The sequence below is a fragment of the Ovis aries genome, chromosome 1 (genome assembly GCF_016772045.2).
Source record: "Ovis aries strain OAR_USU_Benz2616 breed Rambouillet chromosome 1, ARS-UI_Ramb_v3.0, whole genome shotgun sequence".
In the NCBI taxonomy this organism is placed as follows: domain Eukaryota; kingdom Metazoa; phylum Chordata; class Mammalia; order Artiodactyla; family Bovidae; genus Ovis; species Ovis aries.
The window spans coordinates 250,099,231-250,124,231 of NC_056054.1; the positions used below are offsets into that span (position 1 = coordinate 250,099,231).

Consider the following 25,001-nt stretch of genomic DNA (forward strand, 5'->3'; position numbering starts at 1 on the left):
CAGACTTCTGCCATCGAGACCTGCAGTGGACATGGAAATTGATGAGTGCTCTGGCCAGCAGTGCCCAGAGCAAAGCAATAAATAGGCAGTCTCCAGTTCATTTGGACCATGAGAGCTAAGAGTGATCTGGCTGAAGAAACAAACAAACGCATGAAGAAAAGAGCAAAACTTGTTAAATAATCTTGAGAGCTGACGATGCCAAAAGAGAAAAGATGCCAAAATGGCCTCAAAGCCTCAGTAGCCTCAGCCAGGTCATATTCACTAGGCTTAGTGTAACCAAACATAGGTTCGTCCGCTCACCACTCAGCCAATAAGTCGAGGGGCAAGCTTCAGTAGAGAAGAAAAGTACTTTATTCAGAAAAGCTGTCAATCTGGGGAAATGGTGAAAGATGGTGGACTTACGTCCAGAGACCACCTCCAAAGGTTCTGCTCAGCCATGACAATTTTTAAAGGAGAAAAGAAGCGGACATAATCTCAGTTAATCGTCAGTGAGAGGTCGAATTCTTCATCATCTTTGCACTGCGTGCAGACCTGCTGACTTCTCCAGATCTTCCTTGGGACACTGTCTTGCTCGCGTGGCCCTCCTGCAATTGGATGTTCTCTTGCCCACATGGTCTGTCTGGGTCTACCTGTAAATTTACTAAGCAGAAGCTCAGGGTAGAGGGTCAGTCATCCTTTAACTACTTAATTCTTCATTTTTACTCCTAATGGAGGAAAGGAATCAACAGGTTAGGTAAGGCATTATGTATGTTTAGTAAAGCAGAAATCAGGAGCTAAGTTAAATATTGCCTAATGATCTCCTCTTTATGATTAAGGTCTGGAGAAAACAGGGATGATCAAATAGAAAAGAGGCAAAGGAGCTGCTGACATTAGCTTGGAGGCCCACGAACTGCACTGTTAAGGCAGGTGCCTGTGTGCTAAGTTGCCTCAGTCATTGTATCTGGCTCTTTACAACCCCATGGATTTTAGCCCGCCAGGCTCCTCTGTCCATGGCGATTCTCCAGGCAAGACTACTGGAGTGGGTTGCCATTCCCTCCTCCAGGGGATCTTCCCAACCCAGGGGTTGAACCCCAGTCTTATGTCTCCTCCATTGGCAGGTGGGTTCTTTACCCCTAGTGCCACCCGGGAAGCCCCCTTTAGTTTAGTTTAGTCTAGTTGAGAGGTTACCTTCCCCCTGCCCCGCACCAACCTGCTTATGGTCACTCCAGCTTCTTTTCCTCGTTCCCATGTTTCTTAATTTCTAACAGCACTTGCAATTGTTGCTCCTGATATTTCTGAAAGGATTCCTGCCTTTCAGGGCTTTGTTTCTCAGGATGCTTTTCAGCCACAACAGAAGAAAGAAGAAAATGGATAAAAGGGTCCCTGAAGTGGGTAAGAGTTGGACTGTGCTGGTGCCCAGGGGAACAGTGAGCTTTGCCCGGCAAAAGTCCCAGAACTGGAGGCTGCCAGATGCCTGCTGGCATTACCTAACGCTTTGCTCAACTGTTTTGACAAGTGTAGTTTTGTTTTAAATATGTATGGTAATTCTTAATAACATGCTGATAAATGTGCCAAAGCGCTCTCCGTGGAAATAATGAAGTCTTTACTGTTTGGGATGCTGTTAAGTCTCTGCTTCCTGGCTCGTGAGGCTGTTAAGCATTTTAAACAGCAGAAACATTCTACTGAAGCCCAGTCTTGTTGGGGGAGATGGTCTCATTTGTCTGAGTCTACTCTAGAGGCAGAATCTCTGTCATATGCCCAGCGGACCTGGTTTGGGGATGTTCACAGACAGAGGTGGGACTACCTTCTGAGACCTGGCTGCCTTTGTTGTTGTCTTTCAGTCACTAAGTCGTGTCTGACTCTTTGTGACCCCATGGACTACAGCACACCAGGCCTCCCTGTCCTTCACCATCTCCCAGAGCTTGCTCAAACTCATGTCTATTAGTGATGTCATCCAACCATCTCATCCTCTGTCATCCCCTTCTCTTCTTGCCTACAGTCTTTCCCAGCATCAGAGTGTTTTCCAGTGAGTTGGCACCAGGTAGCCAAAGTATTGGAGCTTCAGCTTCAGCATCAATCCTTCCAATGAATATTCAGGGTTGATTTAGGCTGCCTTAGGGCTCCCCAAAGCTCAGTTGGTCATCAGCATAGTGCAACAGAAAAAGCACAGGCAGACCTGCATTCAAATCACAGTCCTGCCATTTGCTGGTAGAGTAACCATGGGAAAAATCACATGACCTTTCTGAATCTCTTTTCCTGTTCTAGTTATCACTACTATATAACAAGCCACCATAAACTAATGGTGTCAACTGACCACTTTGTTATGCTCAGAGCTTCATGGGGATGGCTTGTCTCCACTCCACAATGTTTGGGAAGACTCAGCTGAGAAGACTCAAAGACTAGGAAAGAGTGGACAGCAGGAAGCACGAGTCAGCTGGAGACCTCTTCACTCACATGACTAGCAGTTGATGCTGGATACTGCCAGGGACATCAGATGGGACACTGACTCTAAAGATACTCAGAGCGATGCTAGGGGGACTCTGCATAGGCTAGCTGGGGCTCTTACAGCCTGGTAGCTGGGCTCTAAGACCAAGTGCCCTCAGATCACAAGGTGAAAACACAGCCTCAGAAAACACACCTTTTGCCCCAAGCAACGTGCCCACCCAGGGACCTCTAGATGGAGAACTGGCCAGATCCAGAAGAGTATGTTGGCTGGGAGATGATAATGGGACCATGTTTATCACAGTTCCTTCCTCTGCTGACCAGCCAGGCCAGGGAGTAGAGCAGGGCTCTACAATGGCTGAGTGCCAGCCGTGCACCATGAACTGTTCATGTTATCAAATTCTTACTAGTGTAAGGCATTTAAATAATTCTGGGGACTGTGAGAACACAAGAGGGTAGTGGCTACCTTATTTATTCTCTCACGGGGATGGCACGTACACAGGATGGCCACCAAGCAAGCAGGTTTTAAGTTTCTGTTCATATTGCATCTGCTAATCTTTTATTGGCCAGAGAAAGTCTCACAGCCAAGCCCAAAGTCATGTGGTGGGGAAGTACATTCTGCCTCAGTGAGACTGTGGCAGAGGTGTGGGTGTGCAATATTATAATGGCAGAGTGAGAAATTAGGACTAATCATCCAATCTACCATTTCATTTTCTAGAACAGAGAAAATTAGATAAGAATATTATGACATTATAGGTAGTGTTTAACAGTATAATCTCGGGTATAAAATACCCATATAAAGTAGTAGGTTATCAAATTGCTACTAAAAGAATAAATTCAACATGACCAAGTAGCATGTATCCCAGTATTCAAGGACAGTATAACATAAAGGTATCTATTAATATATCACATTACTAAGACAATATATTTTTATGAAACTTAAGTCATTATCTCAATATACACTTAAAAGCCATTCTATAAAAGTACAGCACCTACTCAAGGTTTTTTTTTTTTTATAAGCTCTTAGTAAATTAGAACTAGGATACTTATTTAGCATGATACACAATGGCATAACAGCCCTTCAGAACCCTTGCCACAGAAGCAAGAAAATAGAAAAGAATGCCTACTCACCACTATCATTTTCTGATGGCATCATTCAAAAATAAGAAATATCACTATGGAATGGAGACTCAGTTTTCACTATTGCAGGTGGTATTACTATATCACTAGAAAATCCAGGAGAGGCATTTGGAAAACTGCTAGAACTAGTAAGTTTAGTAGTGCAGCCCAGACTCAAAATAAAGTACAGAGTTTTCTGTATAACAGCTATAATACAATGTAATGGGATATATTGATAGAGAGAGAGAGAGAGAAAATATGAGGGGAAAAAGATCCATTCACATGAGAAAGAGCTAAGGACATCTGCCCTCAGGGCTAACCAGAACCAAAAATGTGAAGGATACTGAAGGCACTGGCTCTGTCCTCTGCTGAGAGACTTGACCCAGTGAAATATGACCAACTGCTCATGAGAACTGGCATTCATTGATTGGCATTTTAGTAATGCCAATCGGTATTTTTCTTTATTTAACTCAAAAAAGTATGCCAACTTTCTCCTGGAAGACTAACCATGTGCTCAGAAAGCTCTCTTAAGACATTAAAATGTAATTTTAAAAATAGATTAGGGACTACCTTGACGGTTCAGTGGTTAAGACTCTGCAATTTAATGCAGGGGGCAAGGGTGCCATCCCTGGTTGGGAAACTAAGATCCTGCATGCTGTGAGGTACGGCCAAAAAAATGAAAAGAAAAACAGATTAAATGAGTGTGATAGGGACTCAGGACAGAACAACAAAACCTAAAATCTATGTGAAAATATGCTGTAAGAGAAAAACAAAAAAATCAGTGATGGGGGTACAGATTATTTAGTTAAATAGGAAACGAGGAAGTCACCTAAGTATTTGAAGAAAAAGATCAGTAATTTCCTACCTTATGTAATTCAGTCAGCAAAATGCTACAGATAAACCTTAGAAGTGGAGAAATCTGTGTCAATGGTGTCTCCTTTGACCTGTAGCTCCCCCTTGAAATACTTCTAAGATGGAAAGAACGATTACAAAAAGCCTAAGTGTTGCCTGAATCCTTTGGCTATGAAGAAAATAATGAAACTAAGACCTACCCAGACTCTGAGAGGGTCATCCAGCCTTCCCACTGACAGACCTTTCTGAAGTCAGCTGACTGGTCAGAGAGAAGTCACAAATCATAAAAGGAATTGCATTGCCAAAGAAGGCCCTACCCTGCAGGTTCAGGCCACCTAGCCTTCCGCTTACAAAGATAAAAATTTTTAATGTCTGGTTCTTATGAGATTCAAGAGCAGAATGTGATAAAGCGTAGCCTGCTTGAGGACAAGGAGGGGCTTCTGGAATGAAAAATGTCATCACCACATTCATGCTCAGTGGAGACAGGGAACAGGGAGGCAATTTCTGGCAACTGAATGGGAAATTAGGTCACCAGCACAAGGAATTCTTCCAGAACACAAGAAAACGTAAGGATAGGAAAATTATGAGATGAGACAGAGAACCAATGCAAGACTTGAGGAGAAGAGCAGCAACAATCAGAAAACGACAGAAGAAAATGCAGAAGGCTCCTGACCAATAGTGGTTAGACTTACAGTTTCTTGGTTTATAAAACTATACATGTATTTATTTATCTGGCTGTGTTGGGACTTAGTTGCAGCACTCGGGTTCTCCCTTGTGTCGTGACGGGTCTTGCATTGTGGTGCAGGGATTCTCTAGTTGTGTCTCAAGGACTCAGTAGTTGCGGAGCACAGGGTTAGTTGCTCCACAGCAACATGTGGGATCTTCTGGGACCTAAGGATTGAACCGGTGTCCCTTGCATTGCAAGGCGGATTCTTCACCACCAGACCACCAGGGAAATCCTAGACTTACTGTTTTTTTACTTTATGATGGTGCAAAATCGATGCATATGTAGTAGACTTTGTACTTCAGATCTTGACTTTTGATCTCTTCCTGGGCTAGTGATGTGCGTAAGGGTCCTCTTGTGATGCTAGGAAGTGGTAGCAGCCACAGCTCCAAGTCAGCCGCGCAATCATGAGGGTGAACAGCTGCTATACTTAACAATAGTTCTGTACCCATCCAATCATTCTGCAATACATTATCCATTAAATTTCAGGAGATATGCAGTCCTTTATCATAAAATTGACTTTGTGTTAAAAGATCTTGCCCGACTGTAGGTTAATGTAAGTATTCTGAGAGTGTTTAAGGTAGGTGAGGCCAAGCTAGGATGTTCAGTAGGTTAAGTGTATTAAACGCATTTTTGACTAAATGATATTTTCATCTTATGATGGGTTTATCTGGACTAGCCTTATCATAAAATGAGGAAGAGCTGTATCCTGGACATGCAGACTTGAGGCTTTTGAGGCAGTAATGAGGATATGGGGAGTTCTCTAATTCCCTGGTGGTTCAAGTGGTAAAGAATCCATCTGCAATACAGGAAACCAGAGTTCAATCCTTGGGTCAGGAAGATCCCCTGAAGAAGGAAATGGCAACCCACTCCAGTATTCTTGCCTGGGGAATCCCAAGGGCAGAGGAGCCTGGCAGGTTCGGTGGGTCCTGTGCATCCAACACGGAGTCATGTCTCACTTTTGCATCCATGGGGTTGCAAAGAGTTGGACACGACTGAGACACTTAACACGTTCACTTTCACTTTCATGAGGAGTTCTAGTTGGATGAATACATGAGAGCTCAGTCGCTCAGTCACGACCAACTCTTTGTGACTCTGTGGTCTGCAGCCTGCCAGGCCCCTCTCCCCATAGGTTTTCCAGGCACGAATACTGGAGTGGGTTGCCATGTCCTCCTCCAGGAGAATGTCCCGACCCAGGGATTGAACCTGAGTCTCCTGCAATAGCAGGTGGATTTTTTATCTCTGAGTCACCTGGGAGGCCCCAGTTGGATGAATACCTGGACCTAATTGCTAGCTGCTAGACAGAAGTTGGGGAAGGTCCATGATCTGAAGGAAACTTCTCTATATATGTTTGCCAAGACTCAACAGGCAAACATTTAACATGCTTGTTTAAAAGAATTCATACACATCAGTAGACAAATGAGCAACAAATATGAGCAGGAGGTTCAAGAGAAATATAAATATCTAATAAACAATAAAAATTACTCAAGCCATTTTTATTAATGCAAATATTAAACACCAGGAAATTCCTACAAATTGGCAAGTGTTTTTAAATTGAGTACTCCCAGTCTGACCAGTATTGACTATGTGGAGAGAGATGAGCTGTCTCATACTCTGCTGCAGTCTCTCTCCCCTTACTCAGAATTTCTGAAAAGAAGTTTAGCAAGATGTGGCAAAAGCACACAAAATAGTAAAACCAGTAGTTTTCCTTTCTGATAATTTACCTTAAAAATGTGTTCAAAACTTAAAAAAAAAAAAACATCATCATATAAATGTGAAAAAAAGTATCCAAAACTTGCAACCAAGATCTACAAAGATTATCACAATGTATTGATTCTATCATAAATTTTTTAAAAATCTCTATTACTATGCAGCTATGACAAATGGCATTTTCAGAGTACTAATGACCAAGAAAAATACTTTTGATATAATCTAAATAAAGAAGATACCAAATTGAATTTACATTATATGAAGAAATAGAAGAAAAACACAAAGTTAGCCAAAAATTAACCAAAGTATAAATGATATTATCCTCTGTTAATTTTTGATTCTTTACACTGTTAGTATACTAAAATATAATATTTCTATGAAATGCATTAATTTTAAAATTTATTGTGTATATTTATAGCCATTCCCTCTCCAGGGAATTTTCCCGACCCAGAGATCAAACTCAGGTCTCCTGCATTGCAGGCAGATTTTTTTACCATCTGAACCACTAGGGAAGTCCATATATTTATAAACCTATGTAATAAAAGTTAAATTACTATAAGACTTATAGTAGTACTTGTTCCATTCTTCTCCAGCACTGATTCCTGGTTCCCAGAGCAATAAGTTTTGATTTTTTTTTAAGCTGTTTTCTCACTCCCTGTTTCCAAATAATATTTTTACACTGTTGTTTCTTGAATTTTCAGATTTAGACATTATCTATTTAGATATTATCTTCCAATTATTAAAAGAAAAAAAATACTATTAAGTTAATACTATTTATACAGACACAAATATAAACAATAAATATTAATTTGAACCCAAAGTTGTGAACTAATCAATTTGGGAGCATGTGGTGGAGGTGAAGTATGAATGTGAGGGTGGAGCTATGAATGCTAAATTCTCCTTTTATGTAATTGCCTCCTCTGTAAGCTTTGGATTTTCCTAGAGTTAATAATTTCCCCATTAATTTGTTTCCTTGGTTCCCTTATCAGTTCAGTTCAGTTCAGTTCAGTTCAGTCGGTCAATCGTGTCCAACTCTTTGCGACCCCGTGAATCGCAGCACGCCAGGCCTCCCTGTCCATCACCATCTCCCGGAGTTCACTCAGACTCACGTCCATCGAGTCCATGATGCCATCCAGCCATCTCGTCCTCGGTCGTCCCCTTCTCCTCCTGACCCCAATCCCTCCCAGCATCAGAGTCTTTTCCAAGGAGTCAACTCTTCGCATGAGGTGGCCAAAGTACTGGAGCTTCAGCTTTAGCATCATTCCTTCCAAAGAAATCCCAGGATTGATCTCGTTCAGAATGGACTGGTTGGATCTCCTTGCAGTCCAAGGGATTCTCAAGAGTCTTCTCCAACACCATAGTTCACAAGCATCAATTCTTCGGCGCTCAGCCTTCTTCACAGTCCAACTCTCACATCCAGTTCCCTTATACTTACCACTAATTTAGTCCCAAATTTTCCTCAGAAAAATTCTCTAAAATTCTTCTTAGAACAAACAGACTCATGGTAATCTGTCTGTTCCGTTTTGTTTTGCTCATATACTTCCAGGAAGCCTTCAGCTCCTATCTAGACAGCTAGATCTCTATGCCTGCTACCCCACTGTCAACTGAGGGTTTCCCATCACTGTTTTCCTAGGGACTGCCTTTGCCTGTCTCCTGATTTGGAACCCTTGTTTCTTGCATCCCATGCTTTCCATGCTTTCTGTGTGGTTTTTTTGTTTTTTTGTTTTTTTGTTTTTTTTGGTTTTGTTCGGAGGGAGCGGATTTTCTGGGGGAGTTATTTTGTTTGGGAGATTATTTTCTCCTTTTTGTTGTTTGTACTCCTCTTTTGGTGGGGTGCATCCTCTCAGCATCTTTCTGAGAAAGAATCTGTGGAAGATAAAGTTTCTGAGACCTTACATATATGAATGCAAGTTAATCCCATTCTCCAGTTGACAGGTCAATAAACTATAGCCCATGGGCCAAATTTGGCCTGTAGCTTGTTTTCATGTGAGCTAAAAATGATCTTTTTACATTTTAAAGAGGTGCTTTAAAAAAGGAATGTGCCACCAAGACTATATGTGGCCCACAAAGCCTAAACTATTAAATATCTGTTCCTTAATATAAAAAGTTTGCCAGCCCCATCCTAACTGATTGGCTGCTTGACCAAATAAAGAACTCCATGCTGGAAATAGTTTTCCTTTCATATCTGAAGACTTTGCTTCATTGCCTCTTGGATCCCAGAACTGCTGTTGAGAGGTCCAGCGCTGTCCTAGTCCAGTGCAGTCGATCTCTTACTTTCTCTCTAGGAGCTCTTAGAATCTTCTCTTTAAGCCTGGTAATCTGAAATTTTACAGTGGTCTGCCAGTGTGTGGAGCTTCTTTTATTCAAAGTGCTGAGCACTTAGAGATCCTTGGACTCTGAAAACTTCTCAGACGCCTTCTAGTCTGGGGAGATATTTGTATTATTCCTTTGATATTTTTCTCCTCTGTTCTCTCTTTTAGGGATTTCTATTAGTTAGACACTGGACCTTCCAGATCTTTTAAATTTATCTTCTTTTTAGCATTAAAATGTGTACCAATTAGCATTAAGATTTGTACCATTAAGGTACCTTCCAGTTCTTCCAACTTATTTTGTTGCTGCTGTCATCCACCAGCATGTAAGCTCCTTGAAGACAAAAACTAGTCTGCCTCATCCCTACTGTATTTCCCCAGCACCCAGCCCAGCACCTAGCATGTGATAGGCAGTTGGTGAATATTGTCAACTGAGCGAGTATTTTTTTTGAATTGGGGTATAGTTGCTTTACAATGTTGCATTAGTTTCCGCTGTACAAGCAAGTGAATAAATATGTATACACATTCTTCTCCCTCTTGGAGCTCCCTTCCACTTCCCCCCCACCACCACATGCTACCCATTTGGGTCATCACAGAGGATCTCGTGTATCATGTATAGCGAGCTCCCTGCGCTGCATATAATTCCACTAGCTGTTTCATACATAGCAGTGCATGTATGTCAATCCCAATCTCCCAGTTCATCCACCGCCCACATCCACAGTTCATTCTCTATCTCTGCATCTCTATTCCTGCCCCACAACTAGGGTCATCTGTCCCACATGACCCAGCAATCTCACTACTGAGCACATCCCCTGAGAAAACCATAATTCAAAAAGACACATGCAGCCCAGTGTTCACTGCAGCACTGTTTACAATAGCCAAGACATGGAAGCAACCTATATGTCCATCAGCAGATGAATGGATGAAGGAAATGTGGTACATATATACAATGGAATATTACTCAGCCATAAGGGAACAATACTGGGTTGTCTGTAGTTTCACAGATGGACCTAGCACCTGTTATATAGAATAAGGTAAGTCAGACTGAGTGTTTTAATTTCTAAGAGCTTTGTCCTGTTCTCTGATTGTTCCTTTATAAAATATCCCGTTCTTGTTTCGTGGATGGGATATCACCCCCTGTTTTCTGAAAACATTATTTGAAGATTTTTGAAGTTACCTTTTGCTTTCTGCCCTGCCTTTATGTCCTCCAAGTTCCTCTCCTCCTGACAGCTATTTTGATCTCTGTCATTCATGATCAGCACCTTTCTAAACTGGTCTCTCCCTGGGCTGTCCACTCCCATCTGTAGATCAGTCCCATAGTGTCATCTGGAAGCTGTGGGTGTGTGGGTGAAGCTGGGGGTCCTCATGGTATATATCCACCCCCCATGTCCAAGACCCCAGAATGTGTCTGTAGGTGTCCAGAGAGATGGCTCCAATCTGGTATTCTGGGAGCCAGACTTGGCCCTCCTGTCTTAAGGACAGTAATTCTTCCTCCACTCAGCTATGCCCAGGAGTCAGGGGTCTCTCTGGTCCAACCTTGGCAGAAAGCATCCTGGTTTTTTGCCAGGATGGGAGAATAAGGTAATCAGTTGGATCCAAGGGCTCCTTAGACAAACTCCCAGCCAGTCCTCCTGTGTTCAGGCCCTCTGGCACCCTCACTGGGAGGTTGTTGGCACCTCTGGGCTTGTGCCATGCATGGCAGTCTGCACCTTCCTGTCTCCCCTGCCTGCAGACTCTGCCAGCTCTGGTACCCTTGTTCATCAGTTCACCAGCTTCCAAAATTGTGTTGACCTTTCCTGTTGCTGTTTCTTTCCCTACTCTCTTTCCTTGTGATTTCATACTTCTTTTATTCCTTTTCTGCCATTTTGTTAAGAATTCCAGAGTGAGTGGAGATAAGCAAGGAATTCTTTCTGCCATGTTAAACGCGTAGCCACATGTCGCTATGATAACCCCAAGGTAAGGAAAGGATAGCTTCGTGCTAAGTGATGTGCTGGCCATGTTGCCCAGGATAAAATGATAGGCTCACATCCTTAGGGAACTCTCAACTTCATGCATGGGAAACACAAAGACAAACAGATAATTATCATAGAAGTGCTGTAATAGAGGTGTGTCTGGGCCACAGTGAGGTCACTGGAAAAGTACCTCCGTCTAACAGGAGGGAGTGCATGAGTTGCATGCGTGATAAGCTGCTTCATTTGTATCTGACTCTTTGCGATCCTATGGACTGTAGCCCACTCAGCTCTTCCACCCATGGGATTTTCCAGGCAAGAATACTGGAGTGGGTTGCCATGCTCTCCTCCGGGGATCTTCCTAACCCAGGGATTGAACCCATGGTTCTTATGATTCCTGCATTGGCAGACAGGATCTTTACCACTAGCGCCACCTGGGAAACCCAACAAGAGGGAAAAAGGGGATCACATAAGAGACAACACAGGGATTGTAGGATTGTAGGGAAGGATAAACACTTAAATTCATAACCATTTAGCGGGCAAGATGGAGTTTTAGCTCAAACTGTTATTTTTATTGACTCTTCTCTCCTGGGAACTATAACAAAGCATTGATTTCTCAGTATATAACCTCCCCTGTCAAAATGAGATAAGCCACCCCAGGTGACACCTGAGTGTCCAAGATGCTCAGCAGAGCTGCCTGGAGGAGCCCCTGGCCTCCCACCCCTTGAAAAACAGAGATTAAGGTGAAGATTAAATGGATGTAAATTTCCCAAGAGAGTTGACACCCAATAGGAGTTAGTTCTCCTAGCCCTCATTTCCTTTAAAGAGGAAAAGAGAAAGAACTAATACCCTCCATGTGTAATGTGAGACTCATGTGCAGAATTACAACTTCCTTTCCTTTCTGTAACACTCGACTTGTTCTAAACCACCATTTCCATGAATGATTAAAAAAACAAAAATGCCACTTTAAGGTAACTATCTTCTGATTTTAAACTTATTTTCTTATAGGTCAGTTTGCAATCAAGTTTATATTTTTCTGCCTACTTTCCCAAGAGTGAGTTAAGCATTTGAGATGGCTTATCATCCTGGCATCTGAATGCCCTTCAGCTGAGGGATCTGCCCTTGACCATGGGCATCAGCCTCTGTCCTCTGTGCCTCCACTTCTGAAGCCTCCTTGGCTTCTCTTGGCTCAGGCACTACTGCTTCTATCTGGGCCCACGCTGGGCTCTCTGTGGTGCTGCCAATGCCATGGCCCCTGGCTTTAGGCTGCACACCTGTACCCTGTACTCCCACCTGGGATCACTCCTGACCTTTAATTCTCAGCACCCCGCCCCTCGAGTACTCCTCTTGAGGAATCTTGGGGATTTTCATGGGCCTTTGCCATGTCCTCCTAAAGCTGATGGGGAACTCAGAAGGCAGGGGAGAGAGTGTTTTCTGACACCATATCTGCCTGCACCCACCACACTGCCATTTCCACTGTATTGGTGCCATTCTGTGTTGGCACAAGGCAATGGGATGTGGTCTTCTCCTAGAATTCCAGGTGGGAAGCAAAAAGCGTGTCTGTCTCTTCTGCAATTTCCAAACCCAGCTGGACCCCTTCACTATGCCCTCCCCCCTCTAACAGACACCAGACTTTGTCTCTGAGGGGTGGTAGAAGGGTGTAGGAAGCAAGCCTCAATTCAAATCTAAATGCTGCATCACACAAAACTTACCTCCCAAGCTCTTCTCTGCCCTGTTGCTCATTCCTCCACCCACCCACTGTCAGCCCAGAAAGGGTCTTCCCTTTTTATTTTCTCTCCTTTTTCCTGATATTACAATTTATTTTTAAATTTTTTATGTGGCATATTTTAAACGTTTTTTTCTAGTGGAGTATAACTGATTAACAATATCGTGATAGTTTCAGGTGCACAGCAAAGTGACTCAGCCAGACACATGCATGTACACCCTCCCATCCAGGCTGCCACATAACACTGAGCAGAGTTCCTTGGGCTATGCAGTAGGTACTTTCAACTAAGAAGACACAACAGTCCTAAATGTGTGCGCACCAAAACCTGAGTCTCAAAATACGTGAAGCAAAAACTGGTAAGAGCTGAGAAGCAAAATAAGCAAATTCACCATCATAGTTGGGACTTCAGTACTCCACTTGCAGAGACTGACAGAACTGCTAGACAGAAGATTAGCAAGGATATAAGAGAACTGAATAACACTGTCAACCGACAGGATTTAATTTATGTGCATGTAACTCTCCACCAATAACAGCAGAATACACATTTTTTTCAAAGACTCATGGAACAGTCACTGAAACAGGCCATATTCTGAGCCATAAAACAAACTTCAACAACTTTTAAAGAAATGAAATCATTTGGATTACAGTCTATGACCATAATGGAATCAAACTGAAATCAATAAAACAACAGGAAAATATTAAAACACTTGGATATTAAGCATACTGCTAAATAATCCATGGGTCAAAGAGAAAATCTCAAAAGAAATTTTTAAAAACATAGAACTGAGTGAAAATGAAAATACATCGTATTCGAATATGGCAAATCACTAGACTGTACAGCTAAAAATGGTTAAAATGGTCAATGTTATGTATATTTTACCACCGCAAAAAAAATGCAACCTCCAACAACAATAAACCTTGTTCTTTATCACAAAAAATTAGTAAAATATGGCAAATAACATAGCAGCTAAAGCAGTACAAGAAGGAAATTTATAACACTAAATGGTTATTTTAGGGGAAAAAAATCAAGAAATAGAAGGCATACATATAGAAAACAAGAAATAAAGCTTCCCCTATTTGCACATGACATGGTTGTCTATGTAGACAATGCCAAGGAATCTAATTTTTTTTTAAATTTCATAGAATAAGTGAGATAAAGATCAACAGGGTTCACCTGGTGGTCAAGAATCTGCATGCCAGTGCAGGGGACATAGATTCCATCTCTGGTCCAGGAAGATCCCACATGCCACAGGGCAACTAAGCCTGTGTGCTACAGCTCCTGAGCCTGCCCTCTAGATCTTGTGAGCTGAGCCACAACTACGGAGCCTCTGTGCCACAACTACTGAAGCCTGCACACCCTAAAGCCTGCAACAAGAGAAGACACAGCAATGAGAAGCCGGTGCACCACAATGAAAAGTAGCCCCACTTACTGCAACCAGAGAAAGCCCATGCATAGCAATGAAGAGTCGGTGAACCACAATGAAGACCCAGCACAGCCAAAAACAAATAAATCTTTTTTAAAAATCACCAGATCAATCACATTTATGTGTACTAGTAACAAACATGTGAAGACCAAAATTTAAAACATAATACCATTTACAGTTGATCTAAAGAAAATGAAATACTTAGGTATAACTCAACAAAGTATTATATAATTTTCAAAATTATAAAATACTGATGAAAGAAATCAAAGAAGACCAAGACAAATGGAAATGTTTGCATGGCTATAGATTGGAAGACTCAAAAAATAAGTAAATAATTCAATGAATGATTTGGAATCAGACTAGAGAGAGAGAAATACAGACTTAGTGAATTGGAATATAGATCAGATGAAACTATCAAGAATGGAGTGAAAAGATAAAGAGATTTGTTTCTAATTCCAGGAAAGAGAGTAAGAGACATGGGAGCTATATATACACAATCAGCTAGAAGAGGGCAGAGCACAGGGGACAGAGGCATTTTCTGAAGAGATAACTAAGCATTTTCCAGGTCTAATAAAAAAGATACCAGTGCCCAGATTTAAGAGATCTGTAGATCCCAAAGCAGGGTAAACAGAAATCCCCTGTGTAGGCAAAGGAAATATTAAAAGCAACCAGAAAAATACAGGTTACCTTCACAGAAATGGCAGTTAGATTATAGATGGTTTCATAACAGTATCAATTAAAAGAAAAAAAACAGCAGAACCGTCACTTCAAAGGATTGAATAGAAAGTGATAGCCAAACCAATTAGTTCATATACAGTGCAAAAATATTTTGGGGATGAGAGTAGTATCTTGAAAATGTCTTTTCAGGCAGGAAGTCACTAACTTCAGAAAATTCTACAGGATATATTTTGTCAGAAGGAGAGTGATTTCCAGAAAGCAGGTCTCATATGCAAAGAGAAATGGAGTGCAAAGAAAATGTCAAATACATGGATAAATGTAAATGAGCACTGGTTGTATAAAACAGAATAATAAGTTCTAATGGGCTAAGGGGAAACAATAGGCTTAAAATATATACAATACTAGCATGGACAGAGCTCTGCAGTCCTCATGTGATTCGGGAACAGGGGAAAGGTCTTTATTTACTTTGGATGTGAGACTACACTTAATTCTAATCCAGGAGAAAAAAAAAAGAAAAAAGCCCAAACACAAGCAGGACAAGAGGGGGGGAAAAAAAAAACCAGAACATAAATTAAGTGACAAGAAGGAAAATATACAATGGTAGCTTTAAACTTAAATCTGTTAGCATTCACATTGAATGTAAATTAATGTAGTCCAAGCAAGAGTCAATAACGTCAAGCTTGACCCCCAAAAAATTATTTTTAATCCAGCTATAGGCTATTTACAAAAGACTTGCCTAAAACAAAAGTATAGAAAAGTTGAACATAAAAAGGTAAAAAAAAAAAATGACATGCATATACTAGTCAAAATAAAACTGTTGGGGACTTTCCTGGTGGTCCAGTGTTTAAGACTCTCTGCTTCCAATGCAGGGTGTGCAAGTTCAATCCCTGGTTGGAGAACTAGGATCCCACATGCTGTACAGTGTGATCAAATAATAATAATTTTAAAACAACTTACACTATTGAGGCCAGGGTCTATATTACTATCAGGCATATAAACTTTAAGTAAAAAGGATTACTAGAGAGAGAGACCTGATTCACAGATATGTTAGAATCACAAATATATAGGCACCTAAGTAACATATCCTTAAAATATATGAAACACAAGTTAAAAGAACTAAAAAGAAAAAATGGAAAAATTCACAGTCATAGTGGGAGATTTTAACGTGCCTCTTTTAGTAAGTAATACAACAGACAAAAAAAAACACATAGATTTTTAAAAAGCAATTGGCAGTATTGAGTAGTTGGACAACATCACACAGCAATCATAGAACACATATTTTTTAGGTACTCATGGAACATTGACTAAAACTGATCATTTCCTAGGACATAAAGCAAGTATCAACACATTTCAGAGGATTGAAATCAATAATGTTCTTCACAGTTGCAACTAAGCCAGAAATCAGTAACAAAAAGATTACCAAAAATCTCAATATGTTTGTTTGGGTAATTACAAAAAATACTTGTAAATAATTCATGGATCAGAAAAGGTATAAAAATAGAAAGTATTCTGAACTAAATGATCATGAAAACTTTACATGCAAGTAAAAAGTAAATGCAAGTCATGCTTCGAGTATACAAGTAAAATCATGCTTATAGGGAAATTTTATAGCCAGAACTATATAGGCGTTCCTAATTGTATTAGGAAAATAAGAGAAATGGCAAATTAGTTAGTTGCACATCTATCACCATTAGAAAAAGAGCAGCAAACTAGCACCAAGAAAGCAGGAGAATAGGATTAATAAAAATAAGAACAGAAACTGATGAAATGGAAAACAAACGTTCAGCAGAGAAGTTCAATATAGCCAAAGGTTGGCCCTTTGAAAAGACTAATAAGATTACAAGCCTCTGGCAAGGTCGAGCAAGGAAAAAGAATGGAAACACAACCAACATTAGGAATGAAAAGAACATCCCTGCAGATGGTATTGACACTTAAACAGATAAGAGAATATTGGGAACAACCTTATGCCAGTACGTTTCAAAATTTAGATAAAATGGACAGAATCCTAGAAAGATGAAAGGTGCCAAAAATTATAATGAAGAAATTAAAATCTGAATTATTTTACAACCATTAAAGAAATTAACTCAGTAGTCAAAAAAAAAAAATCACACAAATTAAGCTCCAGCCTCACAAGACTTCACCAGTGGCTTCTACCAAACACTTAAGGGGAAAATGTTACTCCAAACCCATACAGTCTTTTTTAGAGCATAGAAAATGAGAACTTCTAACAGCTTTTAACAGGCTATCATAACCTTGATATCAAAACCTGATTAGAACATTAACAGAAAATTATAGACTTCTCTTGCTTCCTAAAATAAATATTACCAGAGTAAATGAATCAGCACATTACAAAGATAATACATCTTGACCTAACTGTTTATCTCAGGAATGCAATGTTAAAGATTAGAAAGTTAATCAATGCAATCCACTATATTAACTGACTAAAGGAGAAAAACCACATAGTCATTTCAAGAGTTGCAAAGAATTCATTTATGACAAAAGCTTTTAAACTATGAATAGCTAAGGATATCTTTTTTATTTTATTATGGTAACATTGATTTATAACATTATGCAAGTTTCATGTGTACAACATTATATTTTTACTTCTGTATACCCTCACCAGACTTCCCAGGTCACAGTAGCAGTAAAGAACCTGCCTGCCAATGCAGGAGACATAGGAGATGCAGATTTGATCCCTGAATTGGGACGATCCCTGGAGGAGGGCATGGCAGCCCACTCCAGTACTGTCGCCTAGAGCATCCCATGGACAGAGGAGCCTGATGGGCCACGGTCCATGGAGTCACAAAGAGTTGGACACGACTGAGGCGACTTAGCACACACACATGCATACCATCACTGTCAAAGATTTAGTTCCCAGCTGTCACCAAACCACTGATCTCCTCTACCCGTTTCACCCTCCCTCCACCCCTCCCACTCTGGGGATCACTACTCTGTTCTCTGTTTGTGTTTCTTTTTGTTGGGTTTGTTCATTTGCTTTGTTTTGTTTTTTTAGTTTATTTTTTATATTCCACATATGAGTGAAATCATACAGTATTCATCTTTCTTCTGACTTATTTCATTTAGCATATTACCCTCAAGGTCCATCCGTGTTGTAACAAATGGCAAGATTTCATCTTTTCATGCCTGAGTAGTATTCCATTGTATGCATGTATGTGTGTATTTGGATATGTATGTACATGGGCTCCCCTACCACAGCTTCTTTATCCATTCATCTGATTAGGAACATATCTTGGCTGTTGTAAACAGTGCTGCAGTGAACAGAGCAGTGTGTATATCTTTTGAATTAGTATTTTTTTGTATTCTTTAGATAAATATCCAGAAGTAGAATAGCTGGATCATATGGTGGTTCTATTCTTATTTTTTTTGAGGGATCTCCATACTGTCTTCTCCACCAAGAGTGCAAGAGGGTTCCCTTTTCTCCAGATCCTCTCTCACACTGATTTCTTGTCTTTTTGACAATAGCCGTTCTGATAGGCATGAGGTGATATCTCACTGTGGTTTTGATTTGCATTTCCCTGATGTTTAGTTACATTGAGCTTCTTTTCATGTGTCTAATGGTCTTCTGTATGTCTTCTTTAGAAAAATGTCCACCCACCTCCTCTGCTCATTTTTAAGTTGGGATTTTGTTTTTATTGTTGTTGAGTTGTATGTGGTTTTTATTATATTTTGGACATTAAACAGCTCTTTTAAAATAGCATATTTGTCACGACAGACCATGCTGGTTGAAGAAACAAACCCCACAAGTTGAGGAGCTTAACACACTAAACAAGGTTTATCTCTCACCAGATAAATCCCACATAGGTTCAGAAGATCAGCAGGATAGTTTCCTCCCAAGCTCAGGAAGGAATCCCTGTATCTCAGGGATCCTGATAGGTCCCATAGGCTTTGCTGTCTTAATAGCAGCTTTCAGGTCCACTATGAAGAGCTGGAGGGTCATGCAAGGGTTTCTATGGCCAGGTCTACATGGTGCTACATCACTTCCACCCACATCCCATGACCCAGTCTCTTCAGTCACGTCCAGTTCTGCCACCCTGTGGACTGTAGCCCACCAGGCTCCCCTGTCCATGGGATTCTCCAGGCAAGAATACTGAAGTGGGTTGCCATGCCCTCCTCTAGGGAATCTTCCCTACCTAGGGATCAAACCCACATCTCCTGCATCTCCTGCGTTGCAGGCAGATTCTTTACCAGCTGGCCATCAGGGACTATAACTCAGTCAAATCACAAAAACCCAACCTAATTTCAAGGGAAACAGAAATATTAGCTTCCTGTAAGCTCTGAAAGAGGAAAAATAAAAATGGGTCCTAATGAACACATAGCATGTTCTCTGCCACACGTGAGAAAGGATATCCACAGAAAACTTATAGCAAACATCATATGTAATAACAGAGCTTGGAAGTTTTTCCTCTGGTAGTGGGCATAATACAGGATACCTGCTAATACCATCTCTATTCAGCATAATACTAGAGGTCTTAAACAATGCGACAAGAAAAATAAAGTGTAAAAGAATTGAAAATGAAACAGTAAAATCGTTGGTATTTTGCACATAGAAGATTAAGACTCTGAAGGTAAACTATTAGAATTAATGAGAGAATTTAGCAAGCTTACCAGATACACATTCAAGATACACGTAAATCAGTTATATTTCTGCATATCAACAAGGAGGAAAAAAGGTACTTTTTAGAAGTACCATTTATAGTGGCATCAAAAAATATCAAGAATCTAGAAATAAATCTTACAAAAGACGTGTTAAGTGCTGTACAAGAAAAATTGTAAGACTTTGTTTAGAAATACTTAGGAAGACCTAAACAAATGGAAAGATATAACATGCTCATGTAATGGAAGGCTCAATATTATAAAAAGGTCAGTTCTCCCTAAATTGAATTATAGATTTAATCCAATGCCTATCAAATTTCAGCAGGTTTGGGGGGCTGTTTCATCTTTGCGGAACTTAACAAATGCTTTCTAAAATTTACATGGAAAGTATAGAGTCAAGAATTGCTGAAACACTCGAAGAAGAAGGAGTTAGGAAGATGTACTTAATCACATTAAGAAGTGTACTAAAGCTCTATTAAACAAGGCAGTGTGACGTTGTCTAGGGACAGTAAATAGTAAATAGAACCACAGAACATAACAGAGCGGAGAAAGCAGCTGGTTCACAGATGGACACTAGGAATCCCACGTGGTGACACCACACAGCAGGGGGGCGGAGGGTCTTTTTGGTAAATGATGCTGGAGTAATTGACTATCCAAATGGAAAATACTTTTAATAGGACACCCGTCATGCGCAAAGACACCAATGTGAAAAACAAAACTATAACACTTTATGAGATAATACAGGAAAATACCTTTATAACACAAAATGCACTAGCCATAAAGGAAAAAACCTAACAACCCAGCTACATAAAAATTCAGGACATTCGTTTGCAAAGGATTCCACAAAAAGAACAATAAGACAAGTGAGAGAAGTTACTTAGGACACATATAACCAACCAACAAAGAGCCAATATTTGAAATAGATGAAGAACTTTACAAATCAATGATAAAAAGGCAGAAACCTGAAATAAACGCAAAAGATTTAAACAGGCACTTCACAAAAAATTAAGCTTGAATGCTTAATAATATATATGAATAAATGCTCAGGCTCATTGGTAAGCAGAAAAAGGAACATTAAAATCATGATGAGCCATAACTATACATCCATCAGATGGGAAAATCCTGACAATAACTCTGTATGGTTATTTGCTCGATGGTGTGGAGCAAATGAAATGCTCATACACTGCTGATTGGAGAGTAAATATCTATAACCGCTTTAGAAGATTGTTTGGCATTATCTAGTAAAGCTGCAAATACATCTACCCAACGGTTTAGCAGTTTCACTCTTAGGAAGGGTACATATCCTAAGAAATATATGCTTGTGCACACAGGGAGACTTGTGTAAGCATTTTCATAGCAGCATTGTTGGTAATTGTCTAAACCCAGAATCAAATGAAATCTATCAACAATAAGACAGATCAATTATTTGGTATATAATCATTCAATGGAATATTATGTAGCAATAAAACTGGTTGGACTACATGAATTTTATTAACAAAACAAAAAGCTTTATTGAAAGAACAATTCAGTATGATTCCATTTTTTTAAAGTTTCAAAAGCAGGCAAAAATCTTTGTTTTTTCAGGCTGCATAAATACATGGTAAAGTTATAAAGGAAAGCAAGAGAATTATGAAAAAGGGAGAATTGTTGTTGATCTTTGTTCAGTCGCTCAGTTGTGTCCGACTCTGTGACCCCACGGACTGCAGCATGCTAGCTTTCCCTGTCCTTCACCAGCTCCCAGAGTTTGCTCAGACCCATGTCCATCGAGTCGGTGATGCCATCCTACCATCTCATCCTCTGTCGTCCCCTTCTCCTCCCGTCCTCAGTCTTTCCCAGCATCAGGGCCTTTTCCAATGAGTCAGCTCTCTGCATTAGGTGCTTGTGTGCACAGGAAGAAAAGTGAGAATACCGATCAGCTTTCATCAGTGTGGGGGGGGGGGGGGTGATAAGGAACTTCTGCGTGTTAACCTGGGTGAGGATTAGAACAGGATGTTTTTATAACTCTTTGTAAAACTGTATTTTTTCATGCTCTGTTATGTGCATGTGTATATCTTATAATACAATTTTTAATATATCATGTACTAAGTTAAAATATTAACTCCCCTCATAGATATTATATTTCATCCTTCCCACAAGGTGCTGCCAAGGAGCTATTATCCCATTTTACAGAAAGGAAAACTGAAGCTCAATTGACCCAGCATTTTATTCTTTCAAATATCTTGGTAACTTGCCTAAGGCCTCCTAGCGAGTGATGGAACTAGAGCTCCCACCCGAGTCCCATTCAGTCTCTCTGAGCCCCATTCATGCTCTTTCCACGATGGTTCCCTATAGCTTCTGCAGTTCACTGCAGCTCTAAATCTGTACCACCCTGTTCTCCTGTCGCTGAGCCATGCAGCATGGTTCATAGATGGCCCACGTCATTGTCGAAGTAGGTCTTCCCTCCCTTAGCAGCACAGTCCTCCAAAGCCAGTGGTGGCCCTGTGCAGTCAGTTTGCATCCCCTCACCCACCCACCTGCTCCAGGGGACATGTCATCCCTTTGTCTTTGATCCACAGAAACTCCTATTTGAGCTAAGAAGCCATGTGTAGCTATTGTCCCATACGTGATTAGAGGAGGCCCACACAGGGGGAGTCATTGTATTCCCCTAACGTGTTCTGACCCTAACTGTCCACAGTGCCACCTGGGAGCCTTGGCCTCAGCCCGACCCTCCCCGCCCGCTCTCCAGTACTCCAGGGCGTAGAAGACTCTGGAGAAGAGGCACGTGATGCCTAAGGCAGCACCTTGACCTGACCCAAGGGAGCTGACCTCCCCAGCAGAGAATGCCAGTGTTTGTTCCCACTCAGGATGAAGCCCCGAGACTTTTAGTGCCTGCCTGGACTCCAGCGGCCGGGTGGCAAGCCCCTGTACCAGCAACACCCCTGCTCTCCCCTGCCTAGGCAGGTACCGGGTGATCGGGGGTATCATCTCTCCTGTCAATGACAACTACGGGAAGAAAGACCTTGTGTCTGCCCGGCACCGCGTGGCCATGGCCCGGCTGGCCCTGCAGACGTCTGACTGGATCCGGGTGGACTCCTGGGAGAGCGAGCAGGCGCAGTGGATGGAGACAGTCAAGGTGCTGAGGTAACAGCGGGCATGCGCGGGTGGGACGGGCAGGGGCCCCGATCATGTCCGCAGAGCCCACGGGGTGGGAGGCACGGATGGAGGGTTGAGTGGGGCTTCAGCCAGATCCTTGCACCCAAGTCCTGCAAGTGTTTATCCTTAGAGCGAGAGAGACCGACACCTTCACCGTCTCAGAGGGACTCTGAGTAAGCAAATCACAAACCACTACCCTTCAGGGTACTCTGTGGAAAAGCCCAGTCTCGATTCAGAAGGCTGAAGCATCCAGAGTCCAGGACTACCACTCAGTAGCTGTCTGACATTAGACACATGATGACTTCTCCAGGACACATTTCTCACATGCAAAATGGGGACAGTATAACCTAACAAGGATCACAAAAATGTAAATCATTTTTCTGACCCAGAACCACATAATCGTACACAGTAAATGAGACCTTTTATTATTGTCATCATCCACTAGGTTTGAAAACTGCATCGACATAATGGGCCACCTTTTCTAATTGTACAAATTCTGGGTTCTCTAAATCTGGACTTTAAAAAGAACTATGAATCTAGAGATAGTTACACAGGATTTTTTTTTTCTTTTAGAATTGCTACAGTGTTCAGCATAAGTAATGGAGCTGCTTAAAAGCCCCAGCAAGCCCTGTATATGAGGACAGTCTGTCTCTGACTTGTGTCTGGGAAACCTTGGGAGTTTGCTAGGGAAGCAGGAAACCCCAACTGTCCTGCCTGCCAGAGGGGACTGAGAGGCGGGTCTGCCTGTCACTGACGACAGGCAGCTCGGCTGGAAGGGACTGCAGACTGTGGGCTGTCTTTTATTCATAAGGGAGCTCTAGACTTGTCAGAGACTAGACACGAGGGGCCAGGCTGAAACATTGGCAGGCCTGCCCACATTCGGTGTTTACTTTTTACTTCTCTTGAAAGTCACTTGGGAGAAAAATGCTTACCTTTAGCAAAAAAAAAAAGAAGGTAAACATTTAGTTTCCATATCCTGTTCTCATTACTTACCCTTTATGGGGGAAAGAACCAGCTAGAAGCATTCAGTTACAGTGCTTCTTCAATATCTGTTGCCAAATTGAAGGAGAGCAAATATGAAATAATTGTTAGATATATGCTGTTTTTTTAACATAAGGAATAAATTTACACCTAGATCATCCTTTTAGAATAAACAATGCAGTCAGCTCTCGTTTAGGCTAACAGAGGGGAGTAGAAACAGATAATACAACAAATCATTTAGCTTTAGTCCTGAAGTGACTTAGCAGCAGCATGCAGTCAGAAGCAGAGACTCGGTCCTCCTCCACCCTGTGGGAGGCGCTGAGGCCTCGGGCCCAGAGCTTGGAGCCAAATTTACTAGTGAACTGACTTGAGGTAAGTGAGACGGGCTCTCTCTTCAACTAATAAGATAGGGATGACATCATCCACTTCACTGGGATACTGTGTACTTTAAATGAGGTGGTGCAGGGAAACACCTGGCTTATGTGCTCTGCTTAGTCACTCAGCCCTATCCAACACTTTGCGACCCTATGGACCGTAGGCCACCAGGCTCCCCGGTCCATGGGGATTTGCTAAGCAAGAATACTGGAGTGGGTTGCCATGCCCTTCTCCAGGGGATCGTCCCAACCCAGGTCTGCTGCGTTGCAGGCAGACTCTTTACTAGCCTAGATACCAGGAAAGTGCACACCTGGTTTATAATAGGTGCTTAACAATGTTTGGGACTTCCCTGATAGCTCAGAATCTGCCTGCAATTCCACCTCAGTTGGTAAAGAATACCTTCCCTGTGTCCCTAACTGGCCCATAGTTTATTCTCATAACAGATAAGCCATTCACGGGTAAACAGGATTTGACCGCAGTACCACATATTAATATCCTGCCACAAAATGCAGGCCTAAGATTTACAGGATGCATTCTTTTTCTCCTTTTACTGTATGCTTTAGACAGATGCTTCTCAGTCCTGGCTGCACACCGAATCACCAAGAGAGCTTTCAAAAGCACAGAAGCCTGAGTCTTACCCCAGAGACTGGGATGTCATTGGTCTGGGATGCGGCGTCAGGATTGTTAAGAGCTCCATAGTGATTCTAATGTGTGGCCAGGGTTGAGGCCCACAGTCTCAGTCACCAAGTGTGTGAATCATGTTTTATGATTAATACCGGGATGGATCCAAACCAGTGGTCCCAATCCTGGCTGTTGGACTCACCTGGGAAGCTTTTTTTAAATGTTCAACCTCTCCTACCCAAGCTTATGATTTTTCTAGGGTAATAGGCAGGGTCTAGGCATGGATATTTTAAAGGTTCCCAAATGGCTTATTTTGTGCAGCCGAGGTTGAGAATCCACTGACAAAGACAGCACTGTTTTATCAGC

The 25,001-nt window shown here is 41.5% G+C and overlaps 1 protein-coding gene and 1 long non-coding RNA gene across 3 annotated transcripts in view; one reads left to right on the plus strand and one right to left on the minus strand.

The window, feature by feature from the left end:
- The window catches only part of NMNAT3 (nicotinamide nucleotide adenylyltransferase 3), a 123,498-nt gene that overhangs the window by 86,696 nt on the left and 11,801 nt on the right, over positions 1 to 25,001 (plus strand). For both annotated transcript variants that reach the window (XM_004003880.6, XM_060395257.1), the window contains exon 3: positions 22,463 to 22,646. In XM_004003880.6, coding sequence (XP_004003929.2) covers positions 22,463 to 22,646 — 184 coding nt within the window. The remainder of the gene's footprint in view (positions 1 to 22,462; positions 22,647 to 25,001) is intronic.
- The window catches only part of LOC121817255 (uncharacterized), a 98,730-nt gene that overhangs the window by 33,407 nt on the left and 40,322 nt on the right, over positions 1 to 25,001 (minus strand). Inside the window, exons 5-6 of the long non-coding RNA XR_006057085.2 lie at positions 23,652 to 23,707; positions 1 to 23,005 (exon numbers count right to left, since the gene is read on the minus strand). The exon at positions 1 to 23,005 is cut by the window's left edge and continues 20,564 nt beyond it. This is a non-coding gene — a long non-coding RNA (uncharacterized LOC121817255). The remainder of the gene's footprint in view (positions 23,006 to 23,651; positions 23,708 to 25,001) is intronic.